General features: G+C 46.1%; 1 protein-coding gene across 2 annotated transcripts in view; it reads left to right on the top strand.

Moving 5' to 3' along the window:
* The first annotated feature begins 6,140 nt into the window (after nucleotides 1–6,140).
* Nucleotides 6,141–16,199, top strand: part of Slc25a13 (solute carrier family 25 member 13) — a 179,779-nt gene continuing 169,720 nt past the window's right edge. Inside the window, exon 1 of one of the 2 annotated variants that reach the window (XM_021189155.2) lies at nucleotides 6,141–6,334. In XM_021189155.2, the coding sequence (XP_021044814.1) occupies nucleotides 6,155–6,334 (180 nt within the window). In that variant the 5' untranslated portion in view covers nucleotides 6,141–6,154. The remainder of the gene's footprint in view (nucleotides 6,335–16,199) is intronic. The other variant, XM_021189161.2, reaches the window with a different exon arrangement.

The raw sequence follows: 16,199 nt of genomic DNA, 5'->3' as shown, positions 1-16,199 counted from the left end.
AGAGAGAGAGAAGAGAGAGAGAGAGAGAGAGAGAGAGAGAGAGAGAGACCCCGAGAGGGGCTAACAGAACTCCAGGCAGAGTGGGCCTACAATTGGCTTGGAGTATAGAAACAAGACACCCTGGGGCAGTGGACAGGGAAGCTGTAAAAGGTGGTCACGCCCCATGAGGAACAGGTTTACGGCAATGACCTAGACATCGGATCAGCTAGAATTTGGATTTCCTTGTTTCTCTTGCTGTCTGGTTTCATTTTCACCCCACCTTTTGCTGCTTAAGGATCTTAGCGGCATTACAAATGAAACAGAATGGGCTTGGAAGTCACATGTGCTGCCAGTTCCCAGCGTCGGACGCCTAACCAGCGTAGGCAGCAGCAGCAGCAGCAGAGAATAAGTCCGCATGCTGCCAAGGCTGATGGCCCTGAGGCCGGAGTCATGACTGTATCCACCTGGCAAGTTCAGACAGAGAAAGTCTGGTTCAGTATCTTCAAAATGGAAATCTAGAGCGAACACTAACAGGCTGTTCTTAAATACTTAAGTGCTTCCACGCTCTCTGCCTGTCCTGACTGTAAGTTTCCAGCATGTTGTGTATTGGGGATGGAGGGACGTAGCTCGGAGGTAGAGCAAGCGATAACATGTGTGTGGCTGGAGTCTGATCATCAATGTACACACACACACACACACACACACACACACACACACACCAGTTTCTAAGTTGTCCTCCTTCCTTTACTTCTATCCACCCCCAGGTTTCCCTGCCTTTGAAGATCCTGAGATAGCAAGCCTTGGGCGTCCATGGTCTTCATCTGTGTAGTCAAATAATGACAGGTTAGGCTTAGAGGTGGCTCAGAGGCTTTTCTGTACCTCTCGTTTCTAATATCAGTATTGCTGTTAATATTTTCCCCATATGCCAGGTGATTTATATGCAACCAATTCTTACTGGTGAGATTTCTCTTTGTAAAACGAATACTGCTTTTAGACCCTAGCTCTACAAACCAGAAGACAGTAGTTCTTCCTTCCCTCCCCCACATTCCCCAGGCCTCAGACCACCCTCCTACTTTATCCCATAAATCTCTCTAAACCGACTCTTCGAGGAAGATTTGAGGCTGGCTTTCCTGTCTCCATAGGATTGGCCACCTGGTGAAATAAAGTTTTTCTTCTTCAAACAAAAACGTCTTTGGGCGAGACTGTTTCACCCGGCATCTACTTAATTAAAACACACAGCACTCTTGATACGGAGTTTCAGGAATTCTTCAGAAACACCAGCTATTCTATAAAGGCACACCCCGACCGTAAGGTGGCCAGGTGTTGGCTGTGAGCAGCATTGCACACTACTGCCACTTCTTGCTAGTCAGAGGAGGGTTACCAAAACCTGCCATTTCTGATAGGTGACTCTGAGTGCACCTCGGGTGGGGGGAATAGAATGACCAAAGCTGGATTTGCCTTTGTGTTGAGTGGCATTGTTAGGCCCAGAGGACCTCACTGATTTCACAACTGCAGACTTTGATTTGGTGCAAGACCAAGGGTATTTGGCTCAAACTGGGCTCAATCGGAGGGTTTTTGATGTAATTACCTTGAGTAACCATCTTTGCTTTACATGTGTATATGGGACTATTGCTAGAGCCACTGCATAATGTACTTTAAGAAGTAGTTGGGCAGTGGTGGCACACGCCTTTAATCTCTGTACTTGGAAGGTAGAGTAAGGAGAATCACTGTGAGTTGGAGGCCAGCCTGGTCTACAGAGTGAATTCTAGAACTGCAGGAAGAGAAACAAACAAACAAACAAACAAACACAACAACAAAAAACTTCCAACCAATGACCAACTGACCAACCAAAAGAACTAGTGCTTCTAAAATCTGTGACTTGGTAAAAAACATTTCCAGTGCAAGAGAATTAAGGTAACAGATGGAGTTAAATTGGCCAGATTTACAGGTTAAACATACCACCCTCTCTTCCTGTCTTGATGTTCTACCTTGACATTCAGAAGGAGACTGAACTTTGGTCCTTAAAAAGTGTCATTAGTTTATAATGAATTCAGATGCATTTGGTATTTATCCAATAGGACTAGTGACCTCACACTAAAAAGAAGAGGACAAACATACAGAGGGAAGGCAGACGAAGAAGATGGCTCCCGGCAATCAAGCGAAGTTCAGAAGGAACCAGCTCTGCCAACAACTTGATTAAAGAATCCTAAGAAAATAAATTGCTGATGTTTAAAGGCGCCGAGTCTGTACTGTTTTCTTTTCTTGCTCCTTCTCTCTTTCTCTCCCTCCCCCTGCCCCCTCTCTCTGTTTCTTCCTTGACCGAGTCTCACTGTACAGCCCTGGTTGGCTTGGAACTCATTATGTAGATGGAGACCAGGTTTGCCTTGAACTCACAGAGATTCTGCTGGGTTTAAAGTTATGCACTACTGCAACCAGCTCTGGTGTTTCCTTTTGGCAGCTTTAGTAAGCTAATATAAGTTACTGAACTTGTTATTGGGATGGGGCTCTTCTAGAATCATCCAGGGATTACAATGTAGCTATAAGCATCCTCAAATGAGGAAGAGAAAGAGGCCAAAGATGAGGTCAGTGTGCTATGAAACTGGACCCTAGGCTGCTGGCTTTAAAGTTGTACAAAGACGTGGTCTGAGGCATCGGGAAGGGGACCCAAGGGATGTGGGTGGATTCTAGAAGTGTTACTAAGAAAATGGATGCACTCAAATGATCTCCAGAAGGCAGCAGCCTTGCTGTTTTATAGAGATGTGCTCTGAAAGTCTTGTTCAAGCCTGGCACGGAGACACACACCACTGGTCCCAGTAAAGGCAGGCAAATTTCCTCTTAGAGTTCCAGGCCAGCCAGGAATAGGTAGAGAAACCCTGCCTAGAGAAAACAAAGAAATCAAGACAGCTTTGCTCACAGATTATAATACCACAACGTTTTGGGGACTTGTTTTTAGTCACACTTTCCCAAGGTGTCTCGTGCTTCCTTCCTTCCTTCCTTCCTGACTCACTTCCTCGATCCCCTCCCTTCTTAACTCTAAAAATGTTGGCAGTTTTCTCATCTGTGTCTATTAAGAACAGGTTATTTTTGACCTATCATTAGGGCGCTCTTCGGGAAGGCATGTGCCACCCTCCGCTGTGTCCTGAAGTGGCCCCAGTCCCAGATATAAACATCTGGAAGCTTCTCGTTCTTCTGATGCTTGCTTTATTCTGTCATAAATACAATCTACTATACAGTTTGTAGTCACCCGGCTAACACCTCCTGGATCGAGTATGCACGGCCTGCGTTCTGACTGGCTAGCAATCCAACCTGGCCTGCTAGCAGTTCTGGGGGAGACCTTTGACAGCTTGTTTGTTATTAACGGAGCAGAACAAGTCAGATCATTAAAGGGCACTGGTGAAAGGGCATTCCCAAGGCCTAGGTGCGCTGGGAACAGTGAAATCTCAGCCCTGGCCACGTCACTCTCTCTTCTGAACTTGAGCTCACGCTCACACTACGTGCTTTTGAGTCAGTGAGCTTTCCCTAACGTTTGGGTTGGCTGCTTGCCCAGCCAGCAAGGTTGGCAAAATGTGCTATAAAGCACAGGTGGTTAGGAGACCTGGATTTGTTCCCGAGGGCCATCAGAATGAAATACCACAAGATGTGTGGCTTCGAACAACAGAAATTTGTTCTTTTACATTTCTGGGGGATGCAAAGTCTTACACGGAAGAATCAGTGGGGCTGTGTCCTTTCCTATTCCTTGCTAGGCACTGGAGACTTGCAAGGTGACAGGTGCAGATTCCTCATGCCTCTTGGCCTGTAGCTCCATCAATCTCATATCTACTTTTATCATACGACATATCTACAGAGTGTTTCTGTGTCTTCTTTGTTGTTATTTGCATCGTCTGGTCCTGGCTGGCTGAGACTCGAGGTATAGATTAAGCTGGCTTCTGCAGGGTGCTGGGATTAAAAGCATGAATCAACATACCTCATCTGTGTCTCCTTCTAAGAACTCCAGTCATGTCAGATTAAGGTCCTCCTTACTTGAGTGTGACCTCATCTTAACTGATTGTACCTTCAGTTTCCAAATAATGGTCCAGTCTGAGACACTGGGGTCAGGAACCTTGTACTCACAGTTCAACCTTGCCAGCTACTTTTAAATGACTGTAGTGGAAAGACTGTTCTGAGATAGAGAGGGGATAAATGAGACATGTCGCTTATGTCATTGTGAGAATTAACTGAGTGAAATAACTTAAACTCATGTTTGCAATCTATTTTTACAGTACAATGTGTCTAGTGGGTTAAAAGATATCTACTTCATAGGGCCTATTGATCATATTCCTTTTTATGACAAAAAGTTCAGAACTGGGATTGAGGATTGGAGGTGGGGCGATAGCGTAGATTTCTCTGAGTGGTCTCTCCCTGTTAAATGCCATTGAAAGTGCTTTTCCATGTTGGTTTCTTGTGGGCAAGATCTTCTCATGTATCCCAGGCAGCCTTGAGCTGTTCCAACCATCCAGATTCTGGAATAGCTTTACAGATGCTGCCCCCATGACTTTCTAAGTGGGAGGCCGGGAGATTAGAGACAGCAATGAACTCACATTCCAGAAGCAGAGATAGAGAAAAATTAGATGCTCATTGGCTCCTGAGACAGGAGCACCGAGAGTCCTTGGGAAGGCAAATGCTTCTTTCTTGGGCTTTTCATACACTAGACAGAATCTCGTCTCACTCCAACCCATCTTGTTTGAATATTCTGATAGTTTAGTCCTGACTCATGCCCCATACATCATACTAGTGTCAGCCTGGTTCATGTTGCTACCACACAGTACCTGAGAGTAAGGCTTAAAACTTACACCTCTTAGTTGTCACCCTGGCTAAGGACTCTAGGATCAAAGTTTCAACAAGTCAAGGTCTTCTCTCTGTTTCCAAGATGTTTCTCTGAGTACTGTATCTCCCAGAGAGAGGAAAGCTATAGCTTCACATGGCAGAGAGTAAACTTACTTCTAGGAGCCTGTTTCTTTTCTTGCTTTTTTGACACGTCTCCTTATATAGATTAGGGTGGCCTGGATCTCTTGGTCCACCAGCTCTCACCTTTCTGGAACTGAGAATGGAAGGGTTACAAGCCCCTTTTTATGAAGCCATTGATGCAGACCTTAGGGCAGAGCCCGTAGGACATGAGCACTTCATACTCCTGATACAGTTTCTAATTTGTGAATCTGGGATACATTATGGCAACTGAGTGGAACCCCAAGGACACTGGTACTTAAGGTATACTGGTTCCAGTCTTAGAAGCCCTCAGGTGGTTTAAGTCCTTCTGCAGGGTACCCAGGACCCTCCACAACACAGATCTTTCCTGTTGCCCAGACTCTTCCTCCAGCAGTCCCTAAATTTAGGTTGCCTTCTCTGACCAAACCCTTGGGTTCCCCAGCAATTCTGGGTCTCCTGTCTCCTGTCATTCTGCATGGTTGGGGCATCTCTTGTTATCTACACATTGGACTGACAGTCTTACCTCAGGATTACTCTCTGAGAGCCTTTCCTGTTTTCATTGTTCTTATGGTGTCCTGAGAGCAAACTTAGGATTTTTTTTTTCTTTAAAGGTTTGTTACCTCTTTGAGGCCTTGACCTCTTTAGTCCTTTTGTAGAGTTGTTGCAAAATAGAGTTGTTACAAATGTGTGCTCTGTACCATATTCAAGAGTTTATCAAGTTAGAGCCACAATGTCGACTAGTCACCTGGGTGTTATCTTCTCTCCTATTAGTCAATAGGGATTTCATGATGGCATTACAGTGGGGTCCATCTTGAAGCAAAAACCAAGGTGAACCTGGCAAGAACCTGACCCAATTAGGTGTGCATGTGTGAGAGTATGTGTGTCAACATCCAGGTGTTGTTTCGACGTTACTTGGCTCTCTCATGGACACCGACCTAGCCAGCCCTTGGCCTCAGCCCAAGCTGCAGCTTCAGCTCACCAAGTCCCCAGTCTTTTGAGGCAGTGGCTTGCATTTTTCCCTGCCCCCCCCTCCCCCGCGCGGGGTATCCACGACAATGGCTACTAAAGCTGGACAGCACAGTTTGAGTCACGTGTCCTGGTCCCTCAGTAGCTACCGTACTGAGGCCCTCCCTGGCTACAGGGCAGAGGCCTTTAGATCACGCGCGCCCGGGAAGCCCTGGCCCGGCCCAGCCAATGGGCTGACAGCGCCCGCATGACCCGCGCCAGGAGGGCGTGGGGAGGCAGGCCAGGCGCGCACGCTGCCTGGGCCGAATCACCGCCCCCACCTCTGCTCCGGACGGGAAGTGAGTCGCCGGGGTCCCCAGTGCAATCCAACCAGAGAGCAGGTCTCAAAGCCGCCTGTACCCTGGCCCGAAGCATGGCGGCCGCTAAGGTAAGAACAGCGGGCCGGGGCGATCTGGAGCCCAGAGGGGTCCAGCCCGGGAAGTAGATGTGGGGTTCCACCTTGCAGCTGAGGGAGGATGGGGCACAGGGGACTGCACTTGTGGCCGCGTGGGTACCGCGGCCCGATCGTGCTACAGAAACTTTGCCAGCCGGACACTCCCACTTGGCCCGGCCAGGAGCGGTGTCCCGCGGGACCGAGCCCTGGCCAGCAAGGAGGAGCGCGCGAATGGGGCCAGGTAGCCTGGGGCAGGGAAGTGCCCAGGGAGGGACACACAAACCCTTCTGCTACTTCGGGGTTCTCCTGCTTCTGACCCGACTGTTGTTGACCTGAGTTTCTCCTTCCAGGGGCCCCCAACTGGGGCTGAAGCCTGATCCTATTACGTTTCAAGGGCTCCGCCCTCTCGCTGGTAGGGAAGTCACCTTGACTTCCGTTTTGGAAACTTGGGAGACTTGGCCTGCGCCTGTGCGTAGCTAGCCTTGGACCCTTCCCCACCCCCATCTCCCATCCTTCCCCTCCCTCTCTCCATCTGACAACACTTACAAGGCAGCCTCTGAGCCTCAGAGGGGCTTCTTTTGGGAAATGACAAAACAGATTGTGCTGGGAGCTTGTCACTCCTGTGAAGTTCTACTTAAAAGGAATTCTGTGTAATGGGAATCGTTCACGAACCCAGGGAGAAGGCAGCTCTGACAGGTTGACCTTTCCTCTTTCAACGATTCTTCAAACCTGCACACCATTTCAGCCTCTCTGGACTGCATTTCAACTTTTCTGGCAGAATACCATATTCAGTCCCAATCACTCGAGTCATTGGAATTTATTGCTTTTAATTTTAAGTTCACGAAGGCAGCCCTTTAATCAAGCCTATACAACTTCTTAGATCATTTTAAGTGCAGTGAACTTAAATATACCCAACATTTCAAACATTTGTCCTTAATCAAAACTCTGTGATAACCCTGGAGAGGAAAACATGGCCAACACATCATATTCTTATTTATTCAGGCAAACTAATCACATTTGCAATGGAAATTGTAAGCAGACAAATATATTTAAATGGTGTTCTATGACTACAGTCTCTCCATGCTCCCCAAATCCGCAGTTTTCTTGTTCCTAGACTCGGTGCCTTAAGTGGCCCTTCTCTGTAACTCTCAGGAGTGTGCACTGCGTGTGTTTGCCTATGTGGCTGTGGATGAGCACTTTGATTTGTTTCTGAAGCTGCTTTAGTTCTTTCAAGCCAATAGCCCCTTTCTTTGCATTAACTTTGCATGATATTAGAATACAACGATTGGTACAAATCAGTTCTCTGGAGTAAATACCCACTCATCATATATATACCTGTGAGGGAGTTTAGTCACTTTATTTATGTTACTTTATTTGGAGATAAAGTAATTGATGGGCGCTAAACTGAGACATATGCCTAGAAACAGAATGGAAGACGAGGCAGATACGAAGTAACAAGTGAGGAAGCAGGCTCAACTTCTTAGTTGCATTTTTTCTAATTGAGACACATCCTATCAGGGACAGTTGGTTTTTATCCAAATCATGAGGCCAAGGAAATGGAAACATTCCTTTCACCTTTACTCTTTGGAAACCTGTCTTCTTCGTTATTTATTCACTGAAAGTCACCTCTCTTCAGTTCTGATGGCTGACATATATAGATATACAATACCTTCCAATAGGACATAACAAAACCAACTGTGAGTGGATGAGAAAGTCATGATAAAGAGAAGGAAAGGAGAAGCTGGGCCTTGTGGCACAGGTTTAATCCCAGTGCATTGGAGGCAGGGGCCAGCCTGCTCTATAAAGTGAATTCCAGGATAGACAAGAGTTGTTAAACTAAAACACCCTGTCTTCAACAACAACAGCAGCAACAACAAACAAATAACGAGAAAGTAAGATGAACTTAGACTAATGGAAACCGAACCTGTTCCTGGTACAGGTGACGGACGGCATTGTCTAGCTGCCAAAGTAAAGACAGACCAGTTGCTCGGAGAGACTTCACTTCGAACTGTTATCTGGGCAGTTACTCTCTATGTTTCTATGTCTTTTTTATTTTTTCTTTTTATTTTTTTTGCCTGAGTCTCACTATGAGCCCTGGCTGATCTGGAGTTTGCTGTATATATCAGGGTGGCATGGAGATCCCATTGCCTCTTCTTCCCAAGGGCAGGGATTAAAGACATATGTGACCATACCAGGCTCAACTTTGTCCTTGTTTATGATATATCTGAACTGGATTCGAAAACCACTGAGAACCACAAAAATATATTTGTGGATTCCATAAGATCTTTTTTTTTTTTGTAATGTCTCTCATTATAGATCAAGGACAGTATACTTAGTGTACACTTAAAAGATCCCAGGTGAAGGTGTTGTGGGTCCATCCTCATCCAAGAATGAATGTGTCCCATTGAGTTGCATTTGAGTATCATTTTTATTGATCTCTTCTTCTAGCTTCTAGTTAGTTCTGCCCAATGCTGACTTAAAGTCTGTGAGTCTTACTTTTTCCTTGGAGTGTAATAAGCCATGTTGACAGTTAGCTGAACACTGAGCGATAGACTGGAAAAATCTCAGCTAGGGGTAGAATTGACATACTTGTAAAGGATTTCAGGAGCTCATGAGAGAGAAAATCCCACCCCAGTGAAGTAGTACAAAACTGGCCCGTGAGCATGGGAACCCAACAGTTACGAGAGAATTCAATGTTTACTATTCTGCTATAGTAAACCACTGGAATGTTTAAGTTGACAGACTGGAAAGATGTAGCCAGGGCTATTTACTGATCTTATCCTAATTCCTGGGTCTTTGTAGTGACTCAAATGTAATCATTTATTTCTTTTGTATCTTTCGATTTTGGCTTTCCTCATCAAATCACTGCCCAGCATTAAAAGAGTTACTTTTTTTTTTTTCTTCATGAAATAATGATCTGAATTAGCCCGGTTGAGATAATCTCAGAAGCGTCTTTGGCATTGGTTAAGTTTCTGCATTAAGGATGATGGAATTAAACTACTTGAAACTGAAAACTTAAGAAAATGCTCACTTAAGTTCAGCCCTATGACTCAGGGATGTTCATGTGTAAATGCAGACATCAGTACATTGCTGGGTTTAAATTAGCCTCGAACTAAAGAAAAGAATCTGATGATAAAATGCAAGCACCAATTTAAAAAAGTAAGTGCTCTCTGGGGGACCAGAGTTTATGCCGCTGATGTTGTCTTCTGTCTTAGGGTGTGTTGTTGCTGTGACAATTCATTCAATTGGAATTGTATGCTGTGATCTGACTACTTGTTGCAAGTGATACTATCCCCAATGTTAACACCAACTGGACCTCAGCTTCAGAACAAATAAACCTAAAAAACAAACCAACAAAGCCCAGAGTGGGAGCCCATTCCTTCTAATCTGAGGGAATCTGAGGGAAGACTTCTTAGAAGTGTGGCTACCTCCCAGAAGGAATGAATAGCAATTGGAAAGACACACACACACACACACACACACACACACACACACACACACACACACACACGGTGTCAGGAACAGCAAACCGGAAGCTGGATAATGAGAACACGTGCTACATTGGAAAATAGCATGTGCTTAAAAAAATAATGTCTATCAATAAGGGATGGTTGCTAGATACCAAATTCCACTCCAAATGTCGTTTTAACTCTGTTAATGAGTCTGTCGTTTGAGTTAGATATTAGCACTGCCACCCCTGCAGTAGATGAAGACTCAGAATCCCTGGACTGTGCTGTGAGAGACCTAAGAAGTTCAAAATCTGGCATTCCAGTTCTGCCCTTGCTGGCTCCAGAGTGTGTCCTTGCCCTGTCTGCGGTACTGGGCCTACTGCAGCAGAGCCTTCGGCAAGAACACGCTGGGGAGCCAGCACGGGAGGACTGGGGTGGCAGATTCCGAACTGGAGGTGTGAGCGATGACTTAGGAGAAGTCAGACTCCTCCCTGAAGATCAGACTTTCAGTTAAGAACTGTTCACAGAGTGCATCCTGTGGGTTTTGTCTTCATTTTACAGTTGGAGAAGAAAAAAAAAAAAGCCACCTTAAGTGTGTGTGTGACTTCTTCAGTTTTTCAGTCCCTGAGAGAGCCAGCCTGGATTTTAACTTGGCTGGTGGACCTTCAGAACTGTTGCTAGATCTTTGGTAGTGCAGTAATAAAGCAGACTGGGCTTTGGGCTATGTAGGAAAGAAAGAGAATTGTTGGATGCCACGTCTCAGGTAGCTCAGGTTGACCTTGAACTGATCTGTGGATCAGGATGACCTTGAGCGGATCAGCCCTCTCCCTACCAGTTCCCCCTCCTGGTGCTGTGATTCCAACAAGCATTAGTCACCACATCCTCCATAAAGTGAGTGTCCTTAGGAGGATGCCAGGACAGGCTTTAAGAGAGCAGGTTCCTCCGATGCCTTTCGTGTTTGGCTTTTTAGAGTTTTCGAAATCACTAGGGATGGGTGTACCTTGAGATTTATGAAGTATAAGATCTCATTGTTCCTGACCTTGATCCTGCCTTCTACCAGAGGAAGGTATGAAGTCCCAGGAAAATTTTGCAGTTGATCCCAGTTATCGTGAACTCCTTTGCTCTTTAAGACTGTTCTTGGGCTCCCAGGCACTGGAATCATCTAGACAGTTCTGAGAGCTGCCGATTCAGGGCTCCCACCCCATTTCAGGATTGTGCTGACATCTGGTGTGGCTGACAGCCACTATTCAAGTGATCTGTCTTGTGATTCACTGTTGTTGGCTTTGAGGACAAAGACAGGCGAGTTGTCAGACCCGTAGGCCAGGTACCTGGGAGGGAATGCTGTTCTAACTCAGGAGAGGGTCAGGTTGGGACACTTGATTCTTTTCCAAAAAATTCAATCTTGCTTGTGATTCCTGATGCTTGGGTATCAAGGTCATATGGTTTTATAATTACCTGAGAATTTAGATTTTAGCACCCAAATCACCTGTAATGTGTCAGTGGTTTTCTGTGGCCAGAGTAGGTGCTCTCCCCAAACTCCCCGGGGTTGGGGGTACCTGGACTTCGAGCCCCTCTCTTCCCTCACCTCGTTCTGGTACATGAGGATTCTAGTATTCCCTCATTAAGAGCCTACAGGTCTTCAGGCACTGGTCTACAGATAGAGGACTGGAGAGTAGGTGTCTTAGTTAGGGTTTCTGATGCTGTAACAAAACACCATGGCCATAAAACGAGTTGTGGGGGAAAAGGTTCATTTGGCTTACACTTCACCACTGAAGAAAATCAGGACAGGAGCCCAAAAAGGTCAGGAACCAGGAGGCAGGAGCTGATGCAGAGGCCATGGAGGGGTGCTACCTACTGGGTCTCTTTCCCATGGCTTGTTCAGCCTGTTTTCGTAAAGAACCCAGGACCGACAGCCCAGGGGTGGCACCCACAGTGGCTGGGCCTTCCCCCATTGATCACTAAAATGTCTTACAGCTGGATCTCATTGAATGAAGCATTTCCTCAACTGAGGCTCCCTCCCCTCTGATGACTCTAGCTTATGTCAAGTTGACACAAACCCAGCCAGTACAGTTGGTGAGGAAGGCAGTGTGTAGTATAATAAGAAAATCAGCCGGCACGGTGTGTTTTTGGACATTGAGGTTTTTTTTTTTTTTTTTTTTTTTTTTTTAAGAGAAATCTAATTTTTTTTTTATTATTTTTTTTTTTTTTTTTTTTTTTTTAAGAAGATGTCAGAGTATCATTGACTTCCTTTCCTGCGACCAAATCTTGGGCCACTTGTTCGGGTGACCAGCTCTGCCATACTGAGCCATTTCTTTCTCTTCCACTATCTGTGAGGATTAGGCCCACTGAACTGTTTGCGCTGGCTCTTCCTGCTTGTTGTCTGCACGCGCCCCCCTCCCCCCCCCCTCTCTCTCTCTCTCTCTCTCTCTCTCCCCCCCCCCCCCCCCCCGCTTCATGTATCCTTGGATTTAGGGTGGGCTTCAGGACTAAAGACCCTGGCCTGCTGGAGCTGGGGGTTATTTTTGTGTGGGGAGGAGGATGGACTTGTTGAAGTAGCTATGGAAACCTGCAGTAGCTAAGCAAGTCTGTCCTTAGGACTTGTCCACCCAGACGCTTCCTGTGGGACCAGCCAACTCATTCAAGTGATCGCTTTGGCCACAGACCTCTGCTGAGGCGGGAGTTCCCTGATGCATGTGTGGAGCGTGGTCTGATGTTTCTGCTCGATGCTCTGCTCATCCAGTAGGGCAGTTTTTGTGTTACCCAAGAATACTGTTGATGGCTGTCTTAGCTAGGGTTTTACTGCTGTGATCAGACACCATGACCAAGGCAACTCTTATAAGGACAACATTTAATTGGGGCTGGCTTACAGGTTCAGAGGTTCAGTCCTTTATCATCAAGGTGGGAGCGTAGCCACGTCCAGGCAGACATGGTGCAGAAGGAACTGAGAGTTTAACATCTTTATCTGAAGGCTCCTAGCAGAATACTGACTTCCATACAGCTAGGAAGAGGATCTTAAGCCCACGCCCACAATGACCCACCTACACCAACAGGGCCACACCTCCTAATATTGCCACTCCCTGGGCCAAGCATATCCAAACCATCACAATGGGAGAGTCGGATATTTCATGATATGCTTACTGTTCATGCCAAGATAGTTCTTGTATAAGAGCTGTGTAGTACCATGGGTAGGGAAGTTGTGTAAGAGAGTCTAACTTGAACAGATGGGTGGTGCATGTTCAGGAGTTAGCAGGATTATACATGATGTGATTTGGAGATGCCTGTCCTGAGTACTGGTCCCTATGTGAATGGAGCTGTTGGCATGTTAGCATTTCTGCGGAGGACTGACTAGCTCCCGAGTTTACTTTCCTAAGTAGGAAGAAACTACCAGGGCCCTTCTTCCGCAGTCTTTATTCCGTACCTAGAAAGTTGGAGAACCGGCTTTTGCTACTGGAATTTGGACATTGATCACTCTGGGCACTCCGCATCACCCTCTGGAAAACAGGGGGCCATTCATGGCTGAGTCAGTCCCATGGCATGCAGCATGTGAGTTCATTTTCGAAATCCTGATGTTTTAATAGGAATATCAAAACGAGTCTGTTGGAGCCTGTGGGGCATTCAGGGACGGATACCTGAGCCATACAGGGAGCTTTACCGAAACTCACCATAGAGGCTGAAACATGGCTGCTTTAGTGGCCTGTCCACGTGGTCCACTTGGGCAGCCTTGCTACTGAAATTCTCACCAGGCCCATCCAGAGCGTAATCAGGCACATTTCCTCGGATGCTTTCCTTGTTACAAGTGCAGTGCATGGAGCTAGGCCCCAGGCCTGTTGAGTCCACATCAGCATTTTACTGACATCCCCAGGAAATCCTGTCCCCACGGAAGTTTGGATGGTATGCATATGGAGTGCTCATTACCATGTAATTAAAGGCCTTTCTTTATAAGGATGCAAGGACTTTGGATTCATTGTTAGTTCAACCTTTCCCAGAACTAAATACACAGTGTCGAAATGGTGTGTACATTTAGCGTCTTTGCTTGGAGTACCTTACCTTGGAGCCCAGGACTTTATTTTGTAGCACATCTCAGCGGGATTATTTAAGGGTGCTGTGTAAGGGTGCTTTTTTGTCCATGTCTTCCCTTCTCCTGCCCGTTGATTTTTGACATTCTCTCCAGTGCTCCCAGTTCTCATTCCATTCTCAGTGCTAGCTGTTTGGTGTCCTGGACACCACTAAAGACTAAGGTGCTAACTCTCAAGAGACCTGAAGCCCCAGGAAGTAGGGAGGCCTGGTGGGATGGGGGTGAAGGGGTAGGGAGGAGGTATGGAATGGGGAGTGGTTGAGGGGCAGTCTGAGCGAGGGATGAAGTCTAGACTGTAAAAAAGGATTAAAGAATATAAATAACTAAATTTTTAAAAAGAAAAAAAAAAAAGACGGAGGTGCACATTTTACATATCAAAACAGACGTGGCCTCCAGGCTCTCCCAGCATCCTTCAGTCCCTACCTGACCCCAGTCCTGAACTTCCCAGCCTAGGGACTTGGCTGTATTTTCACCAGAGGCTCCCCCTATATAATCCAGACATTTTAGTCTTTATCCCTTCCTACCCCTCTCTTTCTCTCTCTGCACACATGCTAATTTCTCTTCTCTTCTCCACTCCCCTCTCCCTACCTTCCCAAGGTGACTTCCCTGGCCTCCTTCCTTGTTGCCAGTGAACTTGCCTTCTCAATAAACCTATGACATATAATCTAATCTGGTTTGCATTGGCTCGTTTCACCGTTGAAAAAGTAATTTATCACTAGCCACAGGTGATCCTGTCCGTGTTTTACCAGTTTTGTAGATTTCGTGGCAATCTCTCAAACTTAATGTCTCTTCTCATTCTTTCTCTACTTCTCCCTTGTGGCTGTCTCTCCAGATTCCCTGACTGTGGTAGGAGGTTGGTGTCTCCTGGGCTCTGCCTCTCCTCCCTTTAGTGCCTGTTATCTGCCTTTTGAAGAGTGGCCACCCCTGTGGATCTGAGCTCCAGCCTGTACTATTCGGTATTTGCTGTAAAACTCAACTCGGGGACCTCAGAGATATTTCAAACTTTGCTCAGCTAGAACTCCTCTGGTTCCCCCAAGAAGTTCCTTTTCCTAAGGTCAGATTTTTAGACAAAAGCCACCATTCTCAGGGGCCCATAGCAAGTTCCTACTTGCTAAAAAAGGGAGTCACTCTTCTTATCTCAGGCTAGAGGAACGCTTGGCTCTTGTTTAGGAAATGACTATGGTGACTTGTCAGTGTCAGTGTCAGTGCTGGACGTTCTTCAGTTAATCCTGGAAGTCTTTCCCCTGTTGTTTCTCTTTGCTTCCCGAGAGATAGCCTTGACAGTGTGAAATAAGCTTTTTTTTTTTCCTTTATTAAATATTTTCTTTATTTACATTTCAAATGCTATACCGAAAATTCCCTATACCCTCCCACTGCCCTGCTCCCCTACCCACCCACTCCCACTTCTTGGCCCTGGCATTCCTCTGTACTGGGTCATATAAAGTTTGCATAGCCTAGGGGCCTCTCTGCCCAATGATGGACAACTAGGCCATCTTCTGCTACATATGCAGCTAGAGACACAAGCTCTGGGGGTACTGGTTAGTTCATATTGTTCCATCTATAGGGTTGCAGCCCCCTTCAGCTCCTTGGGTACTTTCTCTAGCTCCTCCACTGGGGACCCTGTGTCCCATCCTATAGATGACTATGAGCATCCACTTCTGTATTTGCCAGGCACTGGTATAGCCTCATAGGAGACGGTTATATCAGGGTCTCTTCAGCAGAATCTTGCTGGCATGTGCAATAGTGTATGGGTTTGGCGGCTGATGATGGGGAGGATACCCCGGTGGGGTAGTCTCTGGATAGTCCATCCTTTTGTCTCAGCTCCAAACTTTGTCTCTGTAACTCCTTTCATGGGTATTATGTTCCCTATTCTAAGGAGGAATGAAGTATCCACACCTTGGTCTTCCTTCTTCTTGGTTTTCTTGTGTTTTGCAAATTGTATCTTGGGTATTCTACGTTTCTGGGCTAATAGCCACTTATCAGTGAGTGCATATATAGTGACTTCTTTTGTGATGAGGTTACCTCACTCAGGATGATATCCTCCAGATATATTCATTTGCCCAAGAATTTCATAAATTCATCGTTTTTAATAGCTGAGTAGTACTCCATTGTGTAAATGTACCACATTATCTGTATCTATTCCTCTGTTGAGGGATCTCTGGGTTCTGTCCAGCTTCTGGCTATTATAAATAAGGCTGCTATGAACATAGTGGAGCATGTGTCTTTATTACTAGTTGGGACATCTTCTGGGTATATGCCCAGGAGAGGTATTGCTGGATCTTCCGGTAAAACTATGTCCAATTTTCTGAGGAACCGCCAGACTGATTTCCAGAGT

This window comes from Mus pahari, chromosome 2 (assembly GCF_900095145.1).
Source record: "Mus pahari chromosome 2, PAHARI_EIJ_v1.1, whole genome shotgun sequence".
Taxonomy (NCBI): domain Eukaryota; kingdom Metazoa; phylum Chordata; class Mammalia; order Rodentia; family Muridae; genus Mus; species Mus pahari.
Note: the sequence above shows the minus strand (reverse complement) of the source record. Positions and strands in the feature narration are given on the sequence as shown.